This window comes from Petaurus breviceps, unplaced genomic scaffold (assembly GCF_028583685.1).
Source record: "Petaurus breviceps papuanus isolate PSGF00001 unplaced genomic scaffold, PetGlider_PUasm1.0 91133, whole genome shotgun sequence".
NCBI lineage: Eukaryota > Metazoa > Chordata > Mammalia > Diprotodontia > Petauridae > Petaurus > Petaurus breviceps.
Genome location: NW_027187419.1, coordinates 11,919,434 through 11,943,194, shown reverse-complemented (window position 1 = coordinate 11,943,194; position 23,761 = coordinate 11,919,434). Strand labels below are relative to the sequence as shown.

The 23,761-nt window shown below is 34.4% G+C and overlaps 1 protein-coding gene across 1 annotated transcript in view; it reads left to right on the top strand.

Moving 5' to 3' along the window:
- Positions 1-23,761, top strand: part of DDX10 (DEAD-box helicase 10) — a 369,841-nt gene that overhangs the window by 251,400 nt on the left and 94,680 nt on the right. Inside the window, exon 16 of the mRNA XM_069080286.1 lies at positions 1,218-1,274. Coding sequence (XP_068936387.1) covers positions 1,218-1,274 — 57 coding nt within the window. The remainder of the gene's footprint in view (positions 1-1,217; positions 1,275-23,761) is intronic.

Genomic DNA, 23,761 nt, shown 5'->3' with positions numbered 1-23,761 from the left:
CTATTATTTTATTCTTTAAATCCTGTCACTTTGCCTGGGACTACTGAAGAACAAACCATTTGTAAAAATTTTATAAATCTGAATGTCTGTGTCTATTAGTGATAGAAAAGAAACTTAGTTGGTCCTCTCCATCCCATTTGAGGTTATTACAAAAGGAATCAATGAGCAAAGATGAGGTGTCAAATTAAGTAAATATTCATAAGAATTATAGGATTTAGGTCTGGGAGATCTTAGAGATCATCTAGTTTAATTTCATTTAATAGATGGAAGAACTGAAGTTTGATCTAGCTTAGCAATTTGCTTGGGGTTACATAGGTAATTAGGAGAGTTGCAATTTGAATCTAATTGTTTCTCTAATCCTAAACCACTGTTCTCTCTACCTGTCATCTTGCCTTTCGCCCAGAAGAATGATTGATACGTTTAAAAAATAAATTAAAATGATTATGGAATTTTGATAGATCTGGTCATCCAATAAAACAAGTATTTCCTTACATAATTAAATATGTTTGTGTTTGTTTCTTTATATGAATCTCTCTTCCAATATATGCAAACACACACACAAATAAATCTTATGTGAGCATATCTGAAGTGCTTTTAATTTTATATCTTATTTGTACATTTGTTAGACATTAGTGTTGTTTCTGCAAATAAAAACCCAAACTCTGGCTTAGTTATTCGTAGCAGACCATAAAATTGGCAGTTGCAGTTTTGTATTAGAATTCACAAGCAAGAAGTTGCTTAGATATATTAAAAGAAAAACCTATTATTTTGAACTGTAAATAGGACAATTTGCAAAGCTGAATTTTTTTAGTATTTCTTTTGGTTTGGTCTTTTCTTTTAACATCATAATCCATCCTTTCAAAATTGTGGATAAATGTTGGCTAGTGAAATATAAGAAACTTTTGTGTAATAATATCCTTTATAAAAGTGATTCTTTCACTACTTATCAGAATGTTTTAATTCTACTTTTGTTTTGAAAGAAATTATGTGTATTCTTCTTGAGGAATAGGCCAGTGAATGTTTCTATATTCTTTATACATTCTCCTTTTTAATATAGAATGATAGAGTCGAGATTCATTATTTTGTGGAGGCTTTTCCCCTTATATTCTAGGTAGACAGGTACTAGGATTTAAGAAACAAGGTTTTAATCTATCTCACCTCCAAAATAAAATAGGTTAATAGGTTACTAACAGTTACAATTTTTTTTTCCTGTGTAGGAAAAAAGGCTGAAAGAGAAGGAAGCCAGAAGAGAAGCAAGAAAGAAACAAACAAAGGTAAGGGATTGATTTTCTTTCGACCAGAACATTGAATTTAAGGTTGAAGTGGAGCTTATCTATAGCTATTCTTTCCAGGCAAGTAATTTTATTTTAAATCTTTTCCTTTAGCCAGCATGGGATTAGAGTTGTGTTTAAGCCTCTTTCTTCTTGTTTATGTTTACCTGTCATTTTCTTTTTTTGTTTTCCTTTCTGTTTCTGATGTGACTTGGTTACATAGGTGAGGGGAATGTGAGTTTATTGCTTGCTTATTTGTGATTATATATTTCTCTCCTTACCTTTTTTCTGTGTGTATGTGTGTACATGCATGTATGTGTGTGTGTGTGTGTGTGTTTTCCCAGTACCCCCTAGGAATATCAGTCTGCTCTGTTTATTGCTTCCAAAATGTTTTAAACTTGAATGGCTTAAGGCCAGATGGGTGAGCTTATGAGTACCGTACCTGCATGGCAAAAGTTAGCTCTGAAAAGGTTAAGTTGTGTTGATTCAAATTCTAAAATTCAGGGTAGATACTCTACATCCCACATTCTTAACAGGAATATCCATTCACACGAGCTCTCAGTTGAGCATGTATAATTGTAAATATACTCTATGTGTGGTTATAATTTTTCTCTGGCATATTTAGTACTGCAGTGGGTTAAGCTTGTGCTGTGCTAAGGACATTCAGGTGAAATGATTTCCTAGAATGGGGGCTGGATAACGTATGTCATTTCTCATATAGTATCTTATTATGTTTTGCCTGAATAGCCATGATTTCTTCTTGGCAGTTAGCAAAGATCTGACTCCCTTGAGTAAGCCCATAATGTTCTTTGTCAGATTTTTCTGTGCTGGTCATAGCACTTAGAGAACAAAATCCAAGATGATAACTCATGCTATAGTTCTGAAGTAGGAAGCAATTACTTTACAGTATAAGATGAAAAGACTGCTTATGCTCAGCATTAAATATCACTCCATCTTCAAAGGTGTCTCACAAAGAGAGCTGTGGCATATGCAACTTGACTGCTGAGTCATGTGCTAGATTTTGCATATACTTTTAAAACAGACATGTACCACCATGGCATAAAAATTAGATCCCAGGGGTTATAGTACAAGAAATTTAAATTTAGCAAGCAAGTCTGAGCCTAATGAAAGAATTTAATATTTATGAATATTGCATATTCAATATAAAAAGTAAGTCTTTTATTTTAAAAAGAAGCTCTCATTTCTGCATATTAAAATAGTTCCAGTGAAAGTCATAGTATAGAGACAGAAGAAAATCCATTCATTCCCTTTTTTGTTTGGGTCCTTATGCTCATATATTTTTGTCTATTTCTGTAGATGTGATTTCTTTGTCAAGATTTTAGTAGAGATTTTCTAGCACTTAAGCCTTAGCAAAGCTACTCTTATTCTTTAACTTTTTCTTGATGCCTCTTCTTTTCTTCACCCCAGGGTTTCTAGGGGCATTGAATCTAGTGCTAGGTAAGCTGAAAAACTCTAATGCCCATCAGGCTTATCTCATTGTGTTTCTCACAGTCCTTAAGAGCAAAATGTTTCTGCACTCTACTCAAACCAGATGTTTCTTCCTTTTTGTTTCTCTTTCTCATTTAATTTTCAACATCTTGTATGCGGAGGATGGAAGGGAAAGAAGACTATTTCTGTTTTTTGTAGTAGACATAGAGGCTTGTATAGGGAACTTTCTACATCTAACATTTTTGCTGTTCACACAGATGCTATGTCTTCTTATTCTCGACTAGTTCAGCTGTGAACTGCCCAGTTGTGCAGCTTTTGTCTTTTTTTTTTTTTAGTGTTCTAAGGCAATTGTTGATTTCTTTTTGAAGGAATTGTATTACCAGAGGGATGAATGAATAATTTTCTGCAAGAATTCAAACATTCCTCAAAATGCCAGGGAATGGCAGGAATGACAGGTTTAGGTTGATAGATGGTTCTTAAGGAATTAACTAGTGTCCACACTTTTCACTCAGTCTCTCTTCAGATGGAAGTAATAGCAAATAAAGACCTTTATACAGGTCTTTGGTATCCTGCTACTATAGAGCAAACTTGGAGGATTTTACTGGAGATACCACTTGTAAGTTGCAACACATTGAAAAAGTGTGGGTACTCATGAAGCCTCAAGGTAAAAACAGTCTTCTTTCTTTTAAGTGGCAGCATTATAGCATTTTATTTTGCCTATATTGCATAGGCATACACATTCAAACACACACACACACATCTACCCTTCATTTAAATATGATGGGCTGTTGAATACTTTGAGGATGTTGGTTTCTTGAGTTCTTAGGTCAAATCCAGTTTGCACTGTCCCTTCAAACTTTGAAGATTATTCCCAAATGTTATACAACAGAGGCTTGACAAGGTATTGAGGGATTGTTTTTCAAGATATGCAAAAGAGGGAAGACAAAAACTTGAGAAAAAAAATCATAGATGTTACTATCCACAAAGATGATATTGAAAACCATCAATAAGTACTTATCCATATGCTTATTTTATGATCTGTACAAAATATTAGGGTTATTCATATACATATTGAGGTTATTCTGAATGATTGTAAGAGAACGGAACAAGCAGGCTTTCACTAACAATATTTTGTACCAGACAGTATTTTTATGGTCATGCTCTTTACTGAAAGAATTTAAGAAAAATCAAAATTGTGTCTTAGCCTAAGGATAATGGAAAGGCATATGGTGGATGTAAATAAAATATAGCATATTACTGGTCACAGCTTCTGTGCAAGAAGTTGTGTAAAAGATGTCATCCAGTTTATATATGGCTGAAAAAGGAGGTGGATTAGTCATGTAATAGAAGGGGAGGAGAGCTAACCCTTATACTCCATTATTACTATGTTGAGAACTTTGTAGAAGGACTGTAAGCATTTTGTGTGGACCTACTGTGGAGAATTTAAGAGGAAATGAAAAGGTGTGTCACGATTGCAATCTGAAGTATTGGAAAGGAGTATCTACAAAAGTTAAATCATGGATCCAAATCCTTCCTTCCTTCTTTCCTCCTCTTCCTTCCTCCCCTTCCTTCCTTCTGTACCTTTCCTTCCTTTCTCCCTATCTTGCTCCCATCCTCCCTCTCATCCTTCTTCCCTTCCCTCTTTCACCTTCTCTTCATCCTATCCTTCCTCCCTCCTTTCCTCTTTCTTCCACTGAACTAAGTTCTAAGAAAATAGTGTTGCTAAATTTTGGGGTGTTTGTACTGTATGGTTACTTCAGACAAGTACATATATACTGTAAGTGTAAGAAAGGGAGAAGTATATCCTCAGAATTCTTAGGAAGATTATGAGAAATTTTGTACAAGTTTCTTATCACAACCAGAAAAGACTCTTGTAAGGCATGGACCAGAAAGTTCTAGACAGATGCAACCGTGAGGCAACATGAGTAACATAAAAGTAGTCTATGGGATAGCAGGGTGTAATGGAAGGAGCACTGGAGTTGGAGTCAGGGGATCTGACTTTGAATCTCACCTCAGATATGTATTAGCTATTGGACAATAAATCATTTGTAGTATGTGAGGAAAGTGATTTGCAAACCTTTAAAGTGCCATGTAAATTTTGTTATTATAAATAAAAGCAGATGTTTTGGGAAAATAAACCCAATAAAGATTGATAAAAATGTCATTATTTAGTTCTAAGAAGACTATTAATGGATGCCTAATATGGCTTAAGGTTTACAAATATAGATTGGTAATTTTCTATTCACATTTGGACAGTGAGGATATAATAAGAAATAGTTGGAAATTAGTTGTAAATAGTAGGGATATAGTTTATAAATCAACATACAGGCTGATTATTGACATAGTCTGTTCATAAGATATTTTAGGGGGATGACCCAAGATGGTGGAGTAAAAGCAGGAACTTGCTTGATCTCTTTATCCAGTTACCTCCAATACCTGTAAAAAATCAACTCTAAACAAATTTTAAAGCTACAGAACCCACAAAGTGACAGAGAGAAACAAATCTCCTGCTGAAGGCAGCCTAGCAGGAAAACTAGAAGGGTCTATCACACCAAGCTGGGAGCTGAGCACAGTCCAGTGTGAGCCAGGTGGGCCCAAACCTCTTGCCTTGACCTGCTTGGATCTGGGTCATAGTCTTGGGTGGTGGTCCTTGAGTGAGGAATGCCAGTCTGCTAGAGCTTGTGGTGATTGTAGAGAGGGAGCACTCCTCATAGCTATGACAACTGTGAAAATGCCAACAATTTGGGACACAGTTCCCTCCACTCAGGAAGCAGAGTTCTACCATGGCAAAGAGCTCAAAAGTCAAGTAATTAGCTGGCAAGATGAGCAAACAGAGGAAGTACAATCAGAACACAAAATCTTTTTGGGGGGACAAAAAGAATCAAAACATGGAACCAGAAGAAGACAATAAAGTCAAAACTCCTGCATCAAAAGCTTCCAAGAGGGGTGGCCAGGTAGCACAGCGAGTAAGAGCACCGGCTCCAGTGTCGGGATGACCTGGGTATCAAATCCGGGCTCAGACACTTATTACCCACCCAGAAACACCTGGCCATGTAACCTTGAGCAAGTTACTTAACCCCAATTGCTTTAAAAAAAAAAAAAGCTTCCAAGAAAATGTGAACTGATTGCAGGCCATGGAGGATCTCAAGAAGGATTTTGAAAATCAAGTAAAAGAAGTGGAGGAAAAATTAGGAAGAGAAATGGGAATAATGAAAGAAAATCATGAAAAGCAAGTCAACAGCCTGACTGAATAAAATAACACCTTAAAAAATAGACCAACTCAAATGGCAAAAGAGGCCTAAAAAGTCAATGAAGAGAAGAATGCCTTAAAAAGTTGAATTGATCAGATGGAAAAGGAATTTCAGAAACTCACTGAAGAGAGTAATTCCTTCAGAAGTGTATTGGAGCCAATGACTTTATGAGAAATCAGGATACTATGGATCTAAACAAATGAAAAAATAGAAGTCAGTGTGAAATATCTCATTGGAAAAACCACTGGCCTGGAAAATAGATCCAGGAGAGATAATTTTAAAATTATTGGACTTCCTGAAAGTCATGATAAAAAAAAAGAGCCTGGAAATCATTCTTCAAGAAATTCTCAAGGAAAATTGCACTGATATTCTAGAACCAGAGGGCAAAATAGAAATGGAAAGAATTCACCATCGCCTCTTGAAAAAGATCCCCAAAAGAAAACTCCTAGGTATGTTACAGCTAAATTCCAGAGTTCCCAGGTCAAGGAGAAAATATTGCAAGCAGCCAGGAAGAAACAATTTGAGTATTGTAGAAACACAATCAGGATAACACAAGATCTAAAGCTTCTACATTAAGGGATCTAAGGGCTTGGAATATGATATTTCTGTGGTCAAAGGAGCTAGGATTGAAACCAAAAAATCACCTACCCAGCAAAATGAGTATAATGTTTCAGGAGAAAATATGGATATTCAATGAAATAGAGGACTTTCAAGCATTCTTGAAGAAATGACCAGAGCTGAACAAAAAGTTTGACTTTCAAATACAAGAAACAAGAGAAGCGTGACAAGGTAAACAGGAAAAGAAATCATAAGAAACTTATTATTAAATTTGAACTATTTACCTTCCTACATGGAAAAATGATTATTGTAACTCATGAGACTTTTCTCAGTATGAGGATAACTGAAGGGAATATATATATATATGTATGTAAATGTATATAATATATGTATGTATAGGTATATACATATATGTATGTATATGAGGTTGTATGTGTGTATAAATACCTATGTGAGTGTGTATATGTGTATACATGTATACATATACAGAGGGCACAGGATAAGTTTAATTATGAAGGGATGATATCTAAAAAATAAAGAGGTGAGAGGGGAATATATTGGGGAGGAGAAAAGGAGAGATAGAATAGGGTAAATTATCTCATTTAAGAAAGGCAAGAAAAAACTTACAATGGAGGGGAAGAGCAGGAAATTGAAAGGGATGGGTCAACCTTATTCTCATTGAACTTGACTTAAGGAGGGAATAACAGATATCCTACAGGAAAGTAGGGGGGAAGGGGATAAGAGGAGTGATGATAGAATGGCGGGTAGATTGTGGGACAGGATAGTTAGAAGCAAACACTTTTGAAAAGGGATAGGGTCAAAGTAGAAAATAGAATAAGTGGGGGGGCGGGACAGGATGGAGGGAAATATAGTTAGTCTTTCACAATATAACTGCTGTGGAAATGTTTTGCATAACTACACATGTACAACCTATATTGAATTGCTTGTCTTCCCAGTGGGGGTGACTGAGGAGGGAAGAAGGGAAAGAATCTGGAAATCAAAGTTTTTAAAAACAAATGTTTAAAAAAAAATTTTTTACATGCAACTGTGAAATATGATATACAGGCACTGGGATATAGAAATCCATCTTGCCCTACTAAAAAGTGGGGGGGGGGGGGATGGGAGAGGATATAAGAGAGAACAGATTGGGGGAAGGGATATTCAGTAGCTTTGCTACCTTGGGGTAGGTGGTAGGAGAAAGACAGGGAGAAAATTTGTAATTCAAAATCTTGTGTAAATGAATGTTGAAAAACTAAAAAAATAAATAAATAAATTGGAAAAGAATAATTGTCAAATCCTAAAGAGAGGGAGAGATAGACAGACAGACAGAAAGACATTTTAGTCTTTTTGGCCAAACAGAATAAATCTCTTCTACTTGTGATTTGCCTTCAAATACTTGAAAGTGGCTATTTTCTTCACTTTTCTAGTTTTTTTGACCAGTCTTATGATGGTATGTTCTCAAGGCATTTTACCACCCTCAGGTACCCTCCTTTTGATATTCTTCAGCTTATCAATGTTTTAGGTATCTAGGTGGTACAGCAGGTGGAGCTCTGCACCTAAAGTCAGGAAGATCTGAATTCAGACCTGTCCTCACGTACTTGCCAGCTGTGTGACCTTGGGCAAGTCATTTAACTGCTGTCTATTTCACTTTACTCATATGCAAAATAGGGATAATAATAACACCTACATCTCAGAGTTGTCATGAAGATAAAATGCAGTAATATTTATAAGATACTTTGACCCTATAGAAATGTTAGCTTTCATCTTCCTCTTCCTTTTCCTCTTCCTTATCACCATGAGTATCTTCAGTGTAGTTCCCAGAACTGAAGACAGTACTCCATGTATGTAGTCTGACCAGATCAAACTACAGTGGATAATCATCTTCAGTCCTAAACGTCATAATTCTCTTAATATTAATATAGTCTAATATTATATTAGTTTTTCTGGTTCCCATATCTCAGTGAGAATTCATACTGAGCTCATTGACCCCCTCCTCCCCCAAGCTCTTTTTCATATGAGGCTGGCTATACTTTTCACATACTGTATTTGTGAAGATGAATTTTTTTTTCTTTTTTGGAGGGGGAAGGTAGGGCAGTTGGGGTTAAGTGACTTGCCCAAAGTCACACAGCTAGTTTTCTTTGTGTTAAGTGTCTGAGGCCGGATTTGAACTCAGGTCCTCCTGACTCCAGGGCTGGTACTCTATTCACTGCACCACCTAGCTGCCCCATGTGAAGGTGATTTTTGAACCTAATTTATCCCTATCCAATTTCATCTTATTATATTCAACCTATTAGATCTTCACTTAATCATCATTTCATGCCTTTTTTTTTTTAAGTACAGGAATATTTGAACTACACAGTGGAGCTAGCTCTGTTTGTATAACTAACCAAATATCAGAAAACAGATTCTTGAGAAAAATTGCAGTCATCAACCAAAAACTTTATTTGTTGGGTGCAGGCTTTTTAACATGGCTTTAATTAATTATCCTGCCAGAATTTCCTTGGTTTCTTTAATGGCAATAAGTGTCTATCCTATCTAAAACTGACAGAAAGGATTTTGAAGAAATACTAGGAAATATCATACATGCCTTTGAAGAGAAGACACTTTCTTTTTTAAATTTTAGAACAAGATTCATATAAAGAATGAATATGAGTGAACACAATCTAAGATATACCTTATAATAGTTTATCAAATCTATCAGGTATTAATTCTTTAGGATGTATAATATTAGACTTTACTTTGTGTTGGTTCATATTTAGCTCTAGAATACTAACATTGAATCTAAGAATGCATTATAGTAGTCAGCAAAATATAGAAAACCAAAATGAAGAAAATTGATATCTCCATGTGTCCTTCCCCTCCCTCATTTTGACTTTTACTGACCTGCTTATGTAATATAGTATCACATTTTTTTTTTCTTATGAGCAATCGAGGTTAAGTAACTTGCTCAAGGTTACATGGCCAGTTATTTCTGGGTGTGGTGCTGAGTATCTGAGCCCAGATTTGATCCAGGTCATCCCGACGCTGGAGCTGGTGCTCTTACTCGCTGAGCCACCTGGCTGCTCCTAAGCAATTGGGGTTAATTAACTTGCTCAAGGTTACACGGCCAGGTGTTTCTGGGTGGGTGCTAAGTGTCTGAGCCCGGGATTCAATCTCCAGGTCTTCTCAACACTGGAGCCGGTGCTCTTACTCACTGTGCTACCTGGCCACCCTGAATATAGTATCACATTAAACAAAAATTACCTGGGGACAAGTTCTAGGCCTTAGACACAGTGTAATGAAAAGGTAGAATATGTGAAAATCAGGTACTCTTAATTTTCAGGATCCTAGTAGAAACAATATTTTCTTACAGAAACACATTCCCTCAATGACAGAAGGCTTGGGTTCAAATTATGTCTCTCTCACTTACCTGTATTACTTTTGGGCAAGATATTTAACTTCTCTAGATTGCTGTTTGCTCATTTCTAAAACTAGAGCACTAGACTAGATGATCTCTTAAGTTCTAGAGCTTATGAAATTGCTATCTTTTTATTTTTTTGCCTTTTGGAGGGCAATTGGGGTTAAGTAACTTGCCCAAGGTTACACAGCTAGTTTTTTTGTGTGGGTGTTAAGTGTCTGAGGCAGGAACCAAACTCAAGTCCTCCTGACTCCAGGGCCTGACTCGCACTTTACTCACTGCGCCACCTAGCCGCCCCTGAAATTGCTATCTTTCTCAATAGAACTAGACGTAGCAGTCTCAGAAATTTGTTAATGATGTTTCTAGTTTTCCTGGATATTATGTTTTCTCTAATCTTTCATTTCTTTTGTTTTTGCTGAAGTGTATGATACTGCCCTGGCCATTTTTGTCTCTTTTGGGCTGCAGTAGAACACTAATATAATATGGGTGCTTAGGTCTATAGAAATATTGTTCACTGTGAAACAAAACAGCAGTATGAATTGAAACTGAAGGAAGCTAAACGATATCTGTTCATTGTCCTATCCCCAAGTGAGTAAAGCTGTTCCTCTGAAGGTAAATTGCTCTCCCATGCTCTTCCCAGCTTCCCTTCACTCTTGTGAAGTAGTCGTTTATTTTACTGTGCCCTGGATGAGTCATTCACTTGCCATCAGTGAGCTGTTAGGATAATGCCCTCCCTAATGCTAGAATATATAAGACTCATTATGCCTTCCTTCCATTTATTTTTATTTAGGGAAACAAGGTCACTTGGTTGTCTTATATTTTTCTTTAAAACATCTAATCTGTCTATGAAAACCTGCTAGTTATACAGATGTTCATGTTCCAGACATTTATGTTCTATTTGTATTTAGAGGCAGTTAGTGGCACAGTAGAAAGAATATTGGACCTGGAATCGAGAAGACCTGAGTTCAGATTCAGTTGTAGATACTGTGTGACCCTAGTAGGTCACTTAAATTCTATCTGCCTCAGGTTCCTCATCTGTTAAATAAGGATGATATTTAACACCTGTCTCCCAGGGTGGTTGCAAGGATAAAATGAGATAAATTTTAAAGTTCTGTGTCAATGGTAGCTAGTTTGGTTAAGATTTTACTCAGGGTTTTTCCTGTTTTGTTTTGTTTTTTTAACTTTTTTTGCTTAAAGATGACAAAAGGAGTCTTGTAAGTTTCGTTGATCATTTCACTTGGCATTTTCTAAGGCTTTAGCCAGTTTAAATATGGCCTTTGAAGAGGAAATCTCAATGAGAGATAATTGGCATGATTCATGGATCCTAGCACTTAATAAATTTTTGTTAATTAATTGGTGATGTATGGACAGATAAAGTATCTAAAAGCTAATAAAGAGCCTGTAATGAAGGTTGTACTATGAAGCTATTAGGTAGATATATTAAATATGTGCTAAATTTTTGCTCCCAGGTAACTCTTAAGTTTCAGAACAATTATAATGAAAGATAGAACATCTTATGTAGGATTTAACTACAATAGAGAAATTATAGATCTGGAAATCTCTTCCCTTTTACCCACACAAATCCTCTTCAATCCCTTCCTGCCTTCCAAATTTCATCTACTCTATTACGGTGCCTAATTTAATAGTTTTGGAATTTGAACCTCAGAGAAGTTATGACTTAATTAAAGTCATAGACTTTGTTAATGACAGAATAGAACTCTAATATAATTTCTTTTAAGCTAATTATTTCCATGAGCACTCTGCTTCCCTATAGTGACTCTTTAAGCAGTCATTAAGTATTAATTAAGCACCTACCATGTACTAGAACCTATAGCTAACAAGAAAAAACATCAGTAAATAAGCATTTATTACACCTACCATGTGCTAGGCATTGGGATAACCGCTGGGAATACAAAGAAAGTCAAAAGATAGTCTACTTTTCAGAAACTCGTGGTCTAATGCAAAAGACAACATGCAAATAACTTTATGGAATATATATGATAAGTTGGAGATAATCAATAATTTTCCCGTATTCTTAATTGAGTTGCTTTGATTTTATTTGTACAAAATACTTTTACTTTTACATAATCAAATTATCTTTTTTATTCTATAGTATTCTCTGTTTTTCTGGCTAGTTATAAATTCATCCTCTAGCCATGGTGGTTAAAGGTATAACAGCCTATTCTCCAATTTTTTTAATTGCATGATTTTTAACAGTTTATCCATTTGGAATTTATTATGACTTCCTTTATAAGATGCTGTTCTCAGTTTATTTTCTTCCAAACTGCTATCCGGTTTTCACAAGTTCACAAGTACAATTCTTATCCAGATATTTTATTTTCTTGGCATTTTCAAAAACTAACAAGCTTCCTTATTCATTTATCTAATCTAGTCCATTGATCAACTTTTTCTATTTGTTTTATCCTTTACTAGAAAGTTTTAGTAATTACCATTTTATTTTGCATCTGTTAATGTTAAATTTCTTTCAGTTCTTTTTGTTGATTCTCTATTGTTTTCTTATGATCTGGAAAAAAAAGATATTTTACCTTTCATAGAGTGACCTCTTTTGCCAACAGTTGTTACAGCATTGTTATTTACTATTTAAATATTTTATAGAATACTCTTATAGATCATTGTGGTCTTAGATTTTTCTTTCTATGGGAGTTTATTTACAACTTGTTTCAATTTATCTTTCTGATAGCAGGTCATTTAGGTTACTATATGACATAGCATTACATAATGACTACAACCTTTGACTTGGGGAGAAGTGGATTCAAATCCTGACTTAGATACCTACTGACTTTGTGTTGATATACAATTTGCAGGCCTTCAAGCCTCAGTTAATTTATCCATAAATTATAGATGTGATGATACCTCCCTCACAGGGGTATGGTATAAAAAATCACCTGAGATAATGTATGTAATCTGCTTTGTAAACATTAAAACATATGATTTAATGGAAAATGACATCCATATCCAGAGAAAGAACTACAGAGTCTGAAAGCAGAGCAAAGTTGACTATTTTCTTTTTTTTCCCCTTTCTCATGGTTTCTCACATTCATTATAATTCTTCTATGCAACATGACTAATGTGAAAATATGTTTAATATGAATGTATATGTAGAGCCTATATCAGATTGTATGCTGTTTTGGGGAGGGAGGGTGAGAAAATTTAAAGCTTATGGAAATGAATGTTGAAAACTAAAAATAAATAAATAAATTTTTAAAAAAAGCCAGTATTTGCCAACTCTTACTTTTTTTTTCCTATTTACTTTTTATATTCTATGTTTTTGAAGGGAATTCCTCTATTTCCACATCTTCCACTTATAACATTAATTTAGTGAAACTAATTGCTCTCCTACAATTTTGTTTCAGTGGTTGTATTTTTATTGAACTAATGAAACAAATTTAGGTTATGTTTTTTCCTGTGTTCCCTAGAATTCTTCTCTAGCATAATCCTTTATAAAAACCTTATAAATACTAGATGGTTGAATTATAGTATTACATAGATTTAAAGCTAAAAGGGGCCTTATTGAACACCCCCGTAGTGATTTTGCTTTGTCCAGCTGCTTTGAAAAAGTAAATGTCAGGCCTGGGAACAGAACTCTGGATTGCTAACTCTGAATCCATCAGTTCCCTCTACACCTGGTTAAATTTTTAAAAAAATGAACCTTTTAAAACATTTTTCAACTATTCCCTCAGTCATTTCATAGCATTTATAGATTCCAGTAGAATATATGCATTTTAAGCATAGGTATTCTATCATTTTCATCTTTTAAAAAAATTAGATTTTTATTGATTTATTTTGTATTTGCACTGTTTAGATCTCCCACTGCATAGCCATTTTGAAAACCTTCCTTATCACAAAGAATTTTTAATAGGAAGAGAATAATAAATCAATAAGACTATTAAATACACAAAAATTAGACATTTTATATATTATATATTAATATATGCATTTACATATTAAAATTAGACTTTATATATTCCATGTATTCATATATGTGTGACATCATATATATATATTCCACACCAACAGACTACCTCCCCTTTCCCCCTAGGTCTGCAAAGAAACAGTTTAGAGTTCTCTTCCCTTATCTCTTCTTTGATTTGACTGTAATTTGCAGCATTCATCTTTCATAGGTTTGTGGTTGTTATGTATTGTACATATTATTGTATATATTGTTTCTCTGGCAATGCTTGCTTCACTTTGAAACAGTTCATATAAATATTTCAATAGTTCAAATAAACATTTCCATAAAAATTATTACATTATTACATTTGTGTGCTATGACCTGTTTATCCATTCCCTACTTTGATTTCTAATTTTCCTTCGGTCCCACAAACAGGATAAAACCAGTGCCCTAAAACAGATACTTTGTTATCTGGAATAGTCTTCCTCTTCATCTCTGCCTCTAGGTTTTCTGGGCTTCTTTAGCTAATGGACGTCTACATTGTTTTTTATTCTTTTCTACCGTAAAAAGTACTGTTTTCAATATTTTTGTGTGTTGGGAATATTTTTGCTGTCTAGTCATTGACTTCCTTGAGGGTATTTGTCTAACAGTGGATACTCTGAGTCAAGGGTATGAACACTTTAGCCACTTTATTTGTATAATTTCAAGTGATCCACTAGCAACCATTTTTGTCTTTATCCCCAGTAAGTGTTTTTTGTAAAGGAGTAGCTTAATAAATGTTTGTTTAATGTGTTGCTTTATTTAGTGTCATTTTTAGCATGAAAAACCACATTGACACTTACTGTGGAGTTTGAGTAAGCTACGAATTTCTTAAGATATCATTTTAGAAGTGTTTGATAGATTCTAGGTCTTCTTTTCCATACTGATGCCTGGTGTAGGAGGTCCTGAATCTTCAAAGTTGTAGTGGATGGTAAATAAGGCTTGGACAGCTTTGTGGTGCAGTAGACTGCGTGCTGGACCTGGAGACAGGAATACCTGGCTTCAAATCTGGTCTCACATACTTACTAGCTGTGTGACCCTGGGAAAGTCACTTAACACCTTCCTTCTGTTTCTTAGAGTAGTGACCTTTTGAGAATTGTGTTAACCACAGATTTAGCAATCATAGATTTGAGAGATCACTGAGAGCAAAGGTTCACAATGATTTTTATGGTGAACTAGATGACTAAAACCTTTAGAACTGGTTTTATGGAATAATTACGGCCTAAAATATAAACTAGAAATGACCAAGTTGGAAGTTTGAAAGCAATTAAAAATTATTCACAAATTCCAATCTGAGCCATTATTTATATCCACACTTCAACGCAGACACCCCTTTTACTGGGCATAGATCACTTTTCCATCCTGCATTTCTTCTGTCCATACTTTTTTGCAAATCCTCTTCCAGCGTCCACCCAATGTGCTTGTTGTCTTCTTTTGGGTCTCTTGATATTGCCTGAGCCTTATGCTTCATCCGATTATGACTTAATCTTCTATGTGACCAACCTGCCTTTTGTTTTTATCAAATCATACATCTTTTCAATGATAACTTTGCTACTGATTCTTACATGAAATTTTTTCAATAATATGCTGCAACCAGTAATAGCCACCATTTATCTCTCCATTTCTCTTTACATAGTTACACAGTTTTGAACCAATACTTGCAGTATTAAATGTGTGTAATTGCTATTAATCAGTTGCCAGTTCTTGTCATTTATTTTTTTCTCAGTTGTTTTTCATTGTTAAATTCATCCTGTCCTTTTCATTCTTATTAGCAAAAGCAAATTAGTTCAAGGCAAATACTTCAGCAATCTGCTAATTGAACAGCTGTGTGTTGTATCATTAATTTTTTAAATTGAACCCCAGGCTTAACTTTAATACAACATTTTGCCCACTGGTAATTCACTTCTGTAAAGTCAGTGCAACTCCTCCCCCTAATATTTGAGAAAAAAGTAAGATTAAACTTCAACATCAAAAAAGGTTTTATATGTATAAGATAATACTCTATTGGATAGGAGAGGCAATGTAAAAATTAAGAATTCAAGCACCAAAGTGCATATTTTTTTTTCATCACAGAAGATCCCTCACTGAGAATGGGAATTATTTTTCAATTTTTCAATACTTTTATTTAAGGTTTTGAGTGCCAAATCCTATCCTTCCCTCCTTCCCTCCCTCCCTCCATTCTTGCCTGAGATGGTAAGCAATCAGATATAAGTTATATATGTACAGTTATGTAAAACATTTCTATATTAGTCATTTTGCATAATTAGACTCAAAAGGGAAAAAATGAAAGAAAGAAAGTGAAAAATAGTCTGTATTCAATCAATATCTGTTCTTTCTCCAGAGGCAGATAGTATGCTTTAATCATTAGTCCTTTGAAATTGTCTTGGATCATTCTATTGCTGAGAATAACTAAGTCATTCACAGTTCTTCATCAAACAATATTGCTATTACTGTGTACATTGTTCTCCTGATTCTGTTCACTTCACTATGCATCAGTTCATTTAAGCCTTTCCAGGTTTTTTGAAATCATCCTGCTTGGTCATTTCTTATAGCACAATAATGTTCCATTAAAATAATGTACCACAGTTTATTTAGCCATTCCCCAGCTGATTGACTTCTCTTCGATTTCCAATTCTTAGCTACCCATAAAAATAGTTGCTATAAATATTTTTGTACAAATAGGTCCTTTTCCCTTTTTTCAGATATCTTTGGGGTATAGATCTAGTAATGGTCTAAGGGTTTACACAGTTTTATAGCCCTTTGGGCATAGCTCCAAATTGCTTCCAGAATGATTGGCTCAGTTTACAGCCCCACCAATAGTGTGTTAGTGACCCAGTTTTCCTACATCCCCTCTAACATTCAACATTATCCATTTTTTTTTGTCATATTAGCCAATCTGATAGGTGTGAGGTGGTACCTCAGAATTGTGTTAATTTGCATTTCTCTAATCAATAGTGACTTAGAGCATTTTTTCTTATGACAATGGATAACTGATTTCTTTGTCTGAAAACTGCCTGTTTATATCCTTTGACCATTTATCAATTGGAGAATGATTTGTGTTTTTGTACATTTGACTCAGTTCTCTATATTTTTGAGAAAAGAGAACTTTATCAGAGGTATGTCACAAAATTTCCCCCCAGCTTTTTACTTTTTTAATAATTTTTGTTGCTATGGTTGTGTTTGTGCAAAAACTTTTTAATATAAACTTTTATATAATCAATAAATATAAATAAATAATAAAACTTTTATATAATCAAAATCGTACATTTTAAGTCTCATAATACCCCCACGTATCTTCTTTGGTCCTAAATTTTTCCATTATCCATAAATCTGACAGGTAAACTACTCCGTGCTCTCTTAATTTGTTTATGGTAATCACCATTTATGTGTTAATCATGTACCCATTTTGACCTTATCTTGGTATGTGTTGTGAGATGTTAGTCTATACTTAGTTTTTGCCATACTGTTTTCAAGTTTTTCAAGCAGCTTTTTCCCCCAAATAATGAGTTTTTTGTTTCAAAAGCTTGGGGCTTTATCATATACTAGATTACTCTGGTTATTTACTATATTGTAATTTGTACTTAGTCTATTCCACTGATCCACCAAAAGAATGGGAATTTTTAACCTTTTTTGTGTCATGCTTCCTGTAGGCTGTCCAGTTAATCCTATGGACCCCTTCTCAGAATAATACTTTTAAATGCATAAAAGACATAGGATCACTATAGGAAATAATTATATTGAAATAGTTACTAAAATATTTTTTAAAATCATGAAGCTGAGGTTTAGAGCCTATTCATTTTTTAATGGATATTTAGTTATTAAGCTAAGAGCAGCAAATTAGAAGGCAGTATAGGGATTATTATAGTCAGGTGCTATAGGAGCAGCAGTGAAAAGTATAGAGTATTTGACCCCAAGGTCAATAGACTTGTGTTCAGATCCTGTTTCTGTCATGTCAGTATCAAATACATATTGCTTTCCTGGTATCAGAGAAGAAAGGAGAAACAAAAACACCCCTCAAAACTCATAAACTGTTTATTAAGACCTTTGTAGCATAGGGGCAAACAATGTTGTGTTTTGCTTTGAAATATAAGGCTTAGAATATGCTTGGATGAATCATTAATCTAAAAAAAATTTATTGTTACTCTGTAATTAAGAAAGTGTCCTAAATTGAATTCTATAAAGTGTTCAGTGTTTTCATGTTTTGAAATTATCTTAAATTCCTGGTTCCCTGTGTTTTAGATTAAGATTGTTGGTTTTATTGTAAAATTCCAGTGTGTATATTCAGTGAGGCAGCAATATAAAAATGTCCATTATGTTCTGTACTGGGCTATGGTACTTTTCATCATTCCTACTCCCTTGAGGTGTAACTGAGATGAGAAAGTATTTTTCAGCCTTTGATGTCCAAATCTGAAAATGCTGGTATTTAAACTTCAGGAACCCATTATTTGAAATTGGACATGTCAGGAGGTCTCAGTTCCCAGTAGACATATTTACAGATGTGCGTGGATGTCTTAGATTCTGTTCTGTGTATTTCTTCATTTCACTGATAAGGTTCTTTTGACATTTTGACTTTTTCAGAATACATTCTTTCCTTCAAATTGATGAAAACTATGCATTTAGCCAGCCCTAAAACCATTCTTACTAGACAAATGGTGAATCACTATTGTTTAAAAGACTGCCACATCAGTCATTATGAATTTAAAATGTTTAAATACAATTCAACTCAATTATATCATCAGCCAGTCAGTAAACTTTTTTAAAGTGCCCACTATGTGCTAGATATCATCCTAAGTGCTGGGGATACAAATAAGAAAAAGGAAGCTAGTCTCTTTCCTCAAGGAGCTTACAATCTAATGGAGAAAGATAGCACATAAAAGGAAGTTAAAGAGAGGGAGTGAGGGCATCAGAGGGTACCTAGCACCGGAGCGTGATTGTGGAGTCAAAACCAAGCAAAACAGCTGATGGAAAATGAAGGGATTGTCATAGGATTTACAGCTGAAAGACAGTGTAGATGTTATAAAATACTATCCACTAAGTTTATAGATGAGGAAACTGAAGTTCAGAAATGTCTAAGGATTTATTTAATTTAAAGTCCTACAGGTTGTAAGATTTCCTACAAACATGCATGGATTTTCCCCTTATTTAAGGGGAAAAAAACCTCTTCACTTGATCCTACCATTCTCTCTGCCTGTCATTTATTCCTCCTCAGCCAAAGTCCTAGAAAAAGCTTATTTATAGCTTTCACTCTTCCCTCATTTCTCTTACCTTATCTCTTAACTTTTCCCTCACTTCTCAGTCTATTCTAGTCATACTTCTTTTCCTGGCACTCAATTGAATCCATTTTATCCAAAGTTGCCAACCATCTTTTAATTGCTAAATTTGATGGCCTTTGATCAGTATTTTTCCTTCTTGACCTTTCTGTAGCATTTGACTAGTGACCATTCAGTTCCTGCTTTGGTAAAGGGACTTCAGGTTTGAACATAGAGAGCTACTTTCCTATGGTAATGGACCACATGTTATACCATTTGCTTTTTTGCACTACATAAATGTCATCTGTAATTTATTATTTTGAGAAACCACACACTTTTCTGTGTATTCTTCTTTCTTAGAATTTGTTCTGTAATGAGTTCTTGATATAGCCATCTGATATCTGTTACGAGAATTAAGTATTTCATTCTTTGTAGCTCCCCGTAACTACTCTGTGCTTCACCCAGAAATTTTGTCAATGTGCCTGCTAAGTAATTATTTTTATAGGATGGCAATAAATGATAGCAGAAGCTTAGACAAACTTCACCAAACATTGTTTCCCACTCTTTTCTCATTCTGCTGGCCAAACGCTAATTTTTTATAGCTTGCAGCTTCTTTGTAGCACTTATTAATAAGCACTGTTAGGAATGGGAAATATTAAGAACTCAGAAGAAACATAGGAAGATTTTATATGAATTCATGCAGAGCAAAGACGGTAGAAGCAAAAGAGCCAAAATAAATCTTACTCAAAAAGTCATCAAATATTAGTTTAGAATACAATCAACAGAATAGATTCTCCTAGTTTTTGGGAGCATAGTTTTTTGCATGTGATAATTATCTTATATTTTAAAAATTCTGGGAAATTCCATTTTTGAATATATAATTTGAGGATATGCAGCATTGATCTGAATGTAGGCTGTACTTTCTCAGAGTGGATAGGCACAAAACATGGGAATTAGCACCTTTAGTAAGAAAATGACTGAGTATAGTAGTAATAAAACTGAACAAAGCACCAAATATCTTTATTTGAAAGAAGTGTAAAGTGTTCACTGTAATGATGATTTTACATAGTAATATTGTGTACTTATTTTTTAATGTATGCTTATATTTTCTTTTCCTCTCAAAAGCAACTTATTTTAGTGGTGAGTCAGTAATTTGGGAGCAACCTATCCCTGACAGTGATGTACTTCTTTGACCTTGCTGGAATAGCTTTTAACTGCTAATCTTGAATACTACCAGAAAGTGGTCAAAACAAAACAAAACAAAACAATGCCTTGCGGTCTTCAAAAGTAACTGAAAGTCCTGCTTTCATGGACAACTTTGGTGAGCGAAGATGCTGTGTACATCTTCTTGCCACTAGGAAAATTTTTTTTCTGTCTAGAAATTAATAAGGCAGAATGGCACTGCTTTGGACAAGTCATCACCAATTACTTGTCTTGTTTTTGTTAAACATAATAGGTGAACTATTAATTTGTGGCAAAAATAAATTTATAGACATAGTTATAAATATTGATACTAGAAGAAATCTGACCATATACTTACTGACAGGCCTTCAAGGAACCCCCCTCCCCAGTACTTTTAGAATGAGTAATCTGATCTTTAAAAATGAGGAAAGTTCTAGAATAAATAAGTTTTTTTTTCCCAGTGGAGAAAGCAAATTTATATTGAGTACTTTGAAAAGTATTCAAGAGCCTACAATAAATTTAAATTGAAAGGAATCTGTCATGTAGTGGTAACTCAACTATAATTACTTCTCAATTTTCAACAAAGTGCTTTTGAAATTATTATCTAGCAGAATTATACTACTCTTCATATTGTTATACACTGTAACTTTTAAACTATTGCTATCCTCAAAGCAGAGCAGTGATATTTAAGCAAACAAAATTTTATGATTAAACTGAAGAGATTTTCCCCCGATATAGGAGTTAGTAAAGTATAAGTAATATATATCCTTTGGATTGTTTCCCAAAAGTTCATCTGGAAGTTAGAACAAGAGTTCCTATAACAAAAACAAAAACAACAATGTCTATCATTTATATAGCACTTTGCGGTTTGCAAAGTACCTTACATGTTATCACATATGATTCTATGGTAAAAAATGTATCTATCTATCTATAATACATATACACACTTTCCTTACTATGCCCCAGAAGCCTATATTAACTCAATATGTAGCTAATGCATATTCCTTTTACTATAGTTTTCTATTGTTTATATGTGAAAATATGTTCTATCTTTTAGCTACATAGTAGGAATGCCAGGAAAACATTTCCCTGTGCTTAGAAAGAGGAGCTGTGGACTGACTGAGAGTCAGGAGACTGGTTTCTAATCCTTACTCTGCCACTAATTGCATAAATAACTTAACCTTTTTGAGTGTCAGTTTTCTCTTTTATAAAATGAGAGTGTTAGATTTAAATATTCCAATCTCTTGAGAGAGATCATTCTTGCCTTTCATTGTGCAAGTGCTGCCACAGGGTGGCATTAGCAAGAATGGAGTTTTCCAGCACAGTGATGTGCAGTAATGGCAAGATAAGGAACTCATCTTATTTGTATATTCATTTACATATTCATATTTTTGCCTCTTATGGTACTAAGGAATTTAGTAGTTAACAAATAATGATCTTGAAAATTGTGTTCTACTAAAATGTGATCTTTCAGTTTTGTAAATTAAAATGGTATATATTTAAAATCTAGCATTTATGTTTGGTCTTTTATTTTACATTCATTCTTGAAGCCTTTTTTTGATAGGTTTTCTTGTGAATACCAAATACCAGTGTATTATTAAATTAGCAAGATAAAACATACATATATATTAGATAGATTGATGGCTAGTCAGTCACCTTAAGTTTATAGTATAGATTTTTCATGAAGAATTTATTTGACCTGAAGATCAGTAAGGTATATTTTTAGTAACCATCTCTATAACAGACTTTCTTTTTTCCCCTTTTTTCGCTTCAGTTTTTTAAAATTAAAAAAAAAGATTTCATGTATTGAATAAATATTTCCCTCCTAAAATTAGCACTTATTAAAGCTATGGGAGATATGCTATTGTGCCTGTGTATTGGGTGGCATTGGAGTTGCGTTTAAAACCTAGAAGGCTGTATTCACAGTAGATCTCTTCATTGTAACCTTCCTTGATCTCCCCAACCATCATTATCCTCATTGGCTATGTAACAGGGATGGATAGGGTGATAAAGTTTCCATCTAAAGCCTAGGCATGTCAAAAACCCTATTTTTCTTTAAGTTTCTCTTGTTCACACTTGCTATCATGGAAGCAAGTCTAAGTTCCCAGAGACAGACCACCATCACATTGTTACATTTAAACTCTTTTAGTCCTAGATGTAACCATGTTAAAGGGAAATACATTTCCCCGACTTGTCACTCTAGCTCTTGAGCCCCCATCCAATATGTATTTTTTCTCTATATAATCAGCCACTCAGTGGGCAATGTGTTCACATAGTGCATGATATTTACAGAACCAGAAACATAACTATTTACTTATATTTATACATATATATAGTCATTATTTAATAAGGCAGAATAAATATTATATACATACTAATATATAAAGGTAAATACATCACAGTATATGTATAAATATGGATCACACTCTCCCACTGGAGCTTTTAATTGCAGTGGAGAATGGTCATACATTTATAGAAACCTCTCAGGAAAACATATGAAGGAGGGAAACTCATGTGTTGTGGGTAACTCACAACTCTAGAATGTTAGCTTCACTGTTATTTGCCCCTTCGGGAACATTTGCACCACATGAAATTTCTCTGATCACTTACTTGAATGGTAATCCTCACCAGTCTTCAGCTGTGGAAATCTTCTCTGTACTTAAACTTAGCCTTTATATGTTCTTTCAATTATCCCTTATCCTTAAAAGGGCATTTAGGAAGTGTTTGCTGTTAATGTGAACAGCAGTTCTTTTTAACCTGAAGTGCTCACTGAAGTAATGAATGGCCACCAAAGTATCTCTAAGCTGTACAGTCTGTTCCTCACCTAGATTCCATTCTTCCCAATCAGAATGGCATTCACAGCAACACAACTCTTCTCACCAGGATACCAAAGTGAGTAACTATAATATAAAGAACCTTCTGCTTTTTCTTCTCAAGTCAGAGGTAGCAGCAAAGAGCAACACCACCTTATGAAAACTTTCACTTTTTTCCATCTCTATCCAGCACTAGAACTCTTGGCCAATGAAATCAGTTCTCTATGACCAATCAGGAATTGCTCAGTTGAATTCTCTTAACTAACAATTCTAACTTCCACAGCTCCAGTGAAGCAGTTTTTTAGCTCCTCTGCTCAGTTTGAATTCCTCTTAGGTTGCACTTCTTCTTCTATTACTGTCTTTCTTACCCTTCTTTTCAGTGGCTTGAATGAGAGCAGTCTGACTGAGTCACTTACCTTTTACTTTAAAAATCATACCTCCCCACATTTCTTTTATCAAATCAACAGTCCTTTGCTTCTTCCAAATGTGTAGATGATTTCTCATTATCTCAGTTTTTTCATCAGTCATAAAACTTGTCTATGGAAAATAGCCCAACATAAAATCCTGCTTTGCAGTTCCCTGAAGTTTTCAAAATAGTATTGTGTCCCTTTGGTGCTTTTAGTGGTGGTAGTGGCAGTA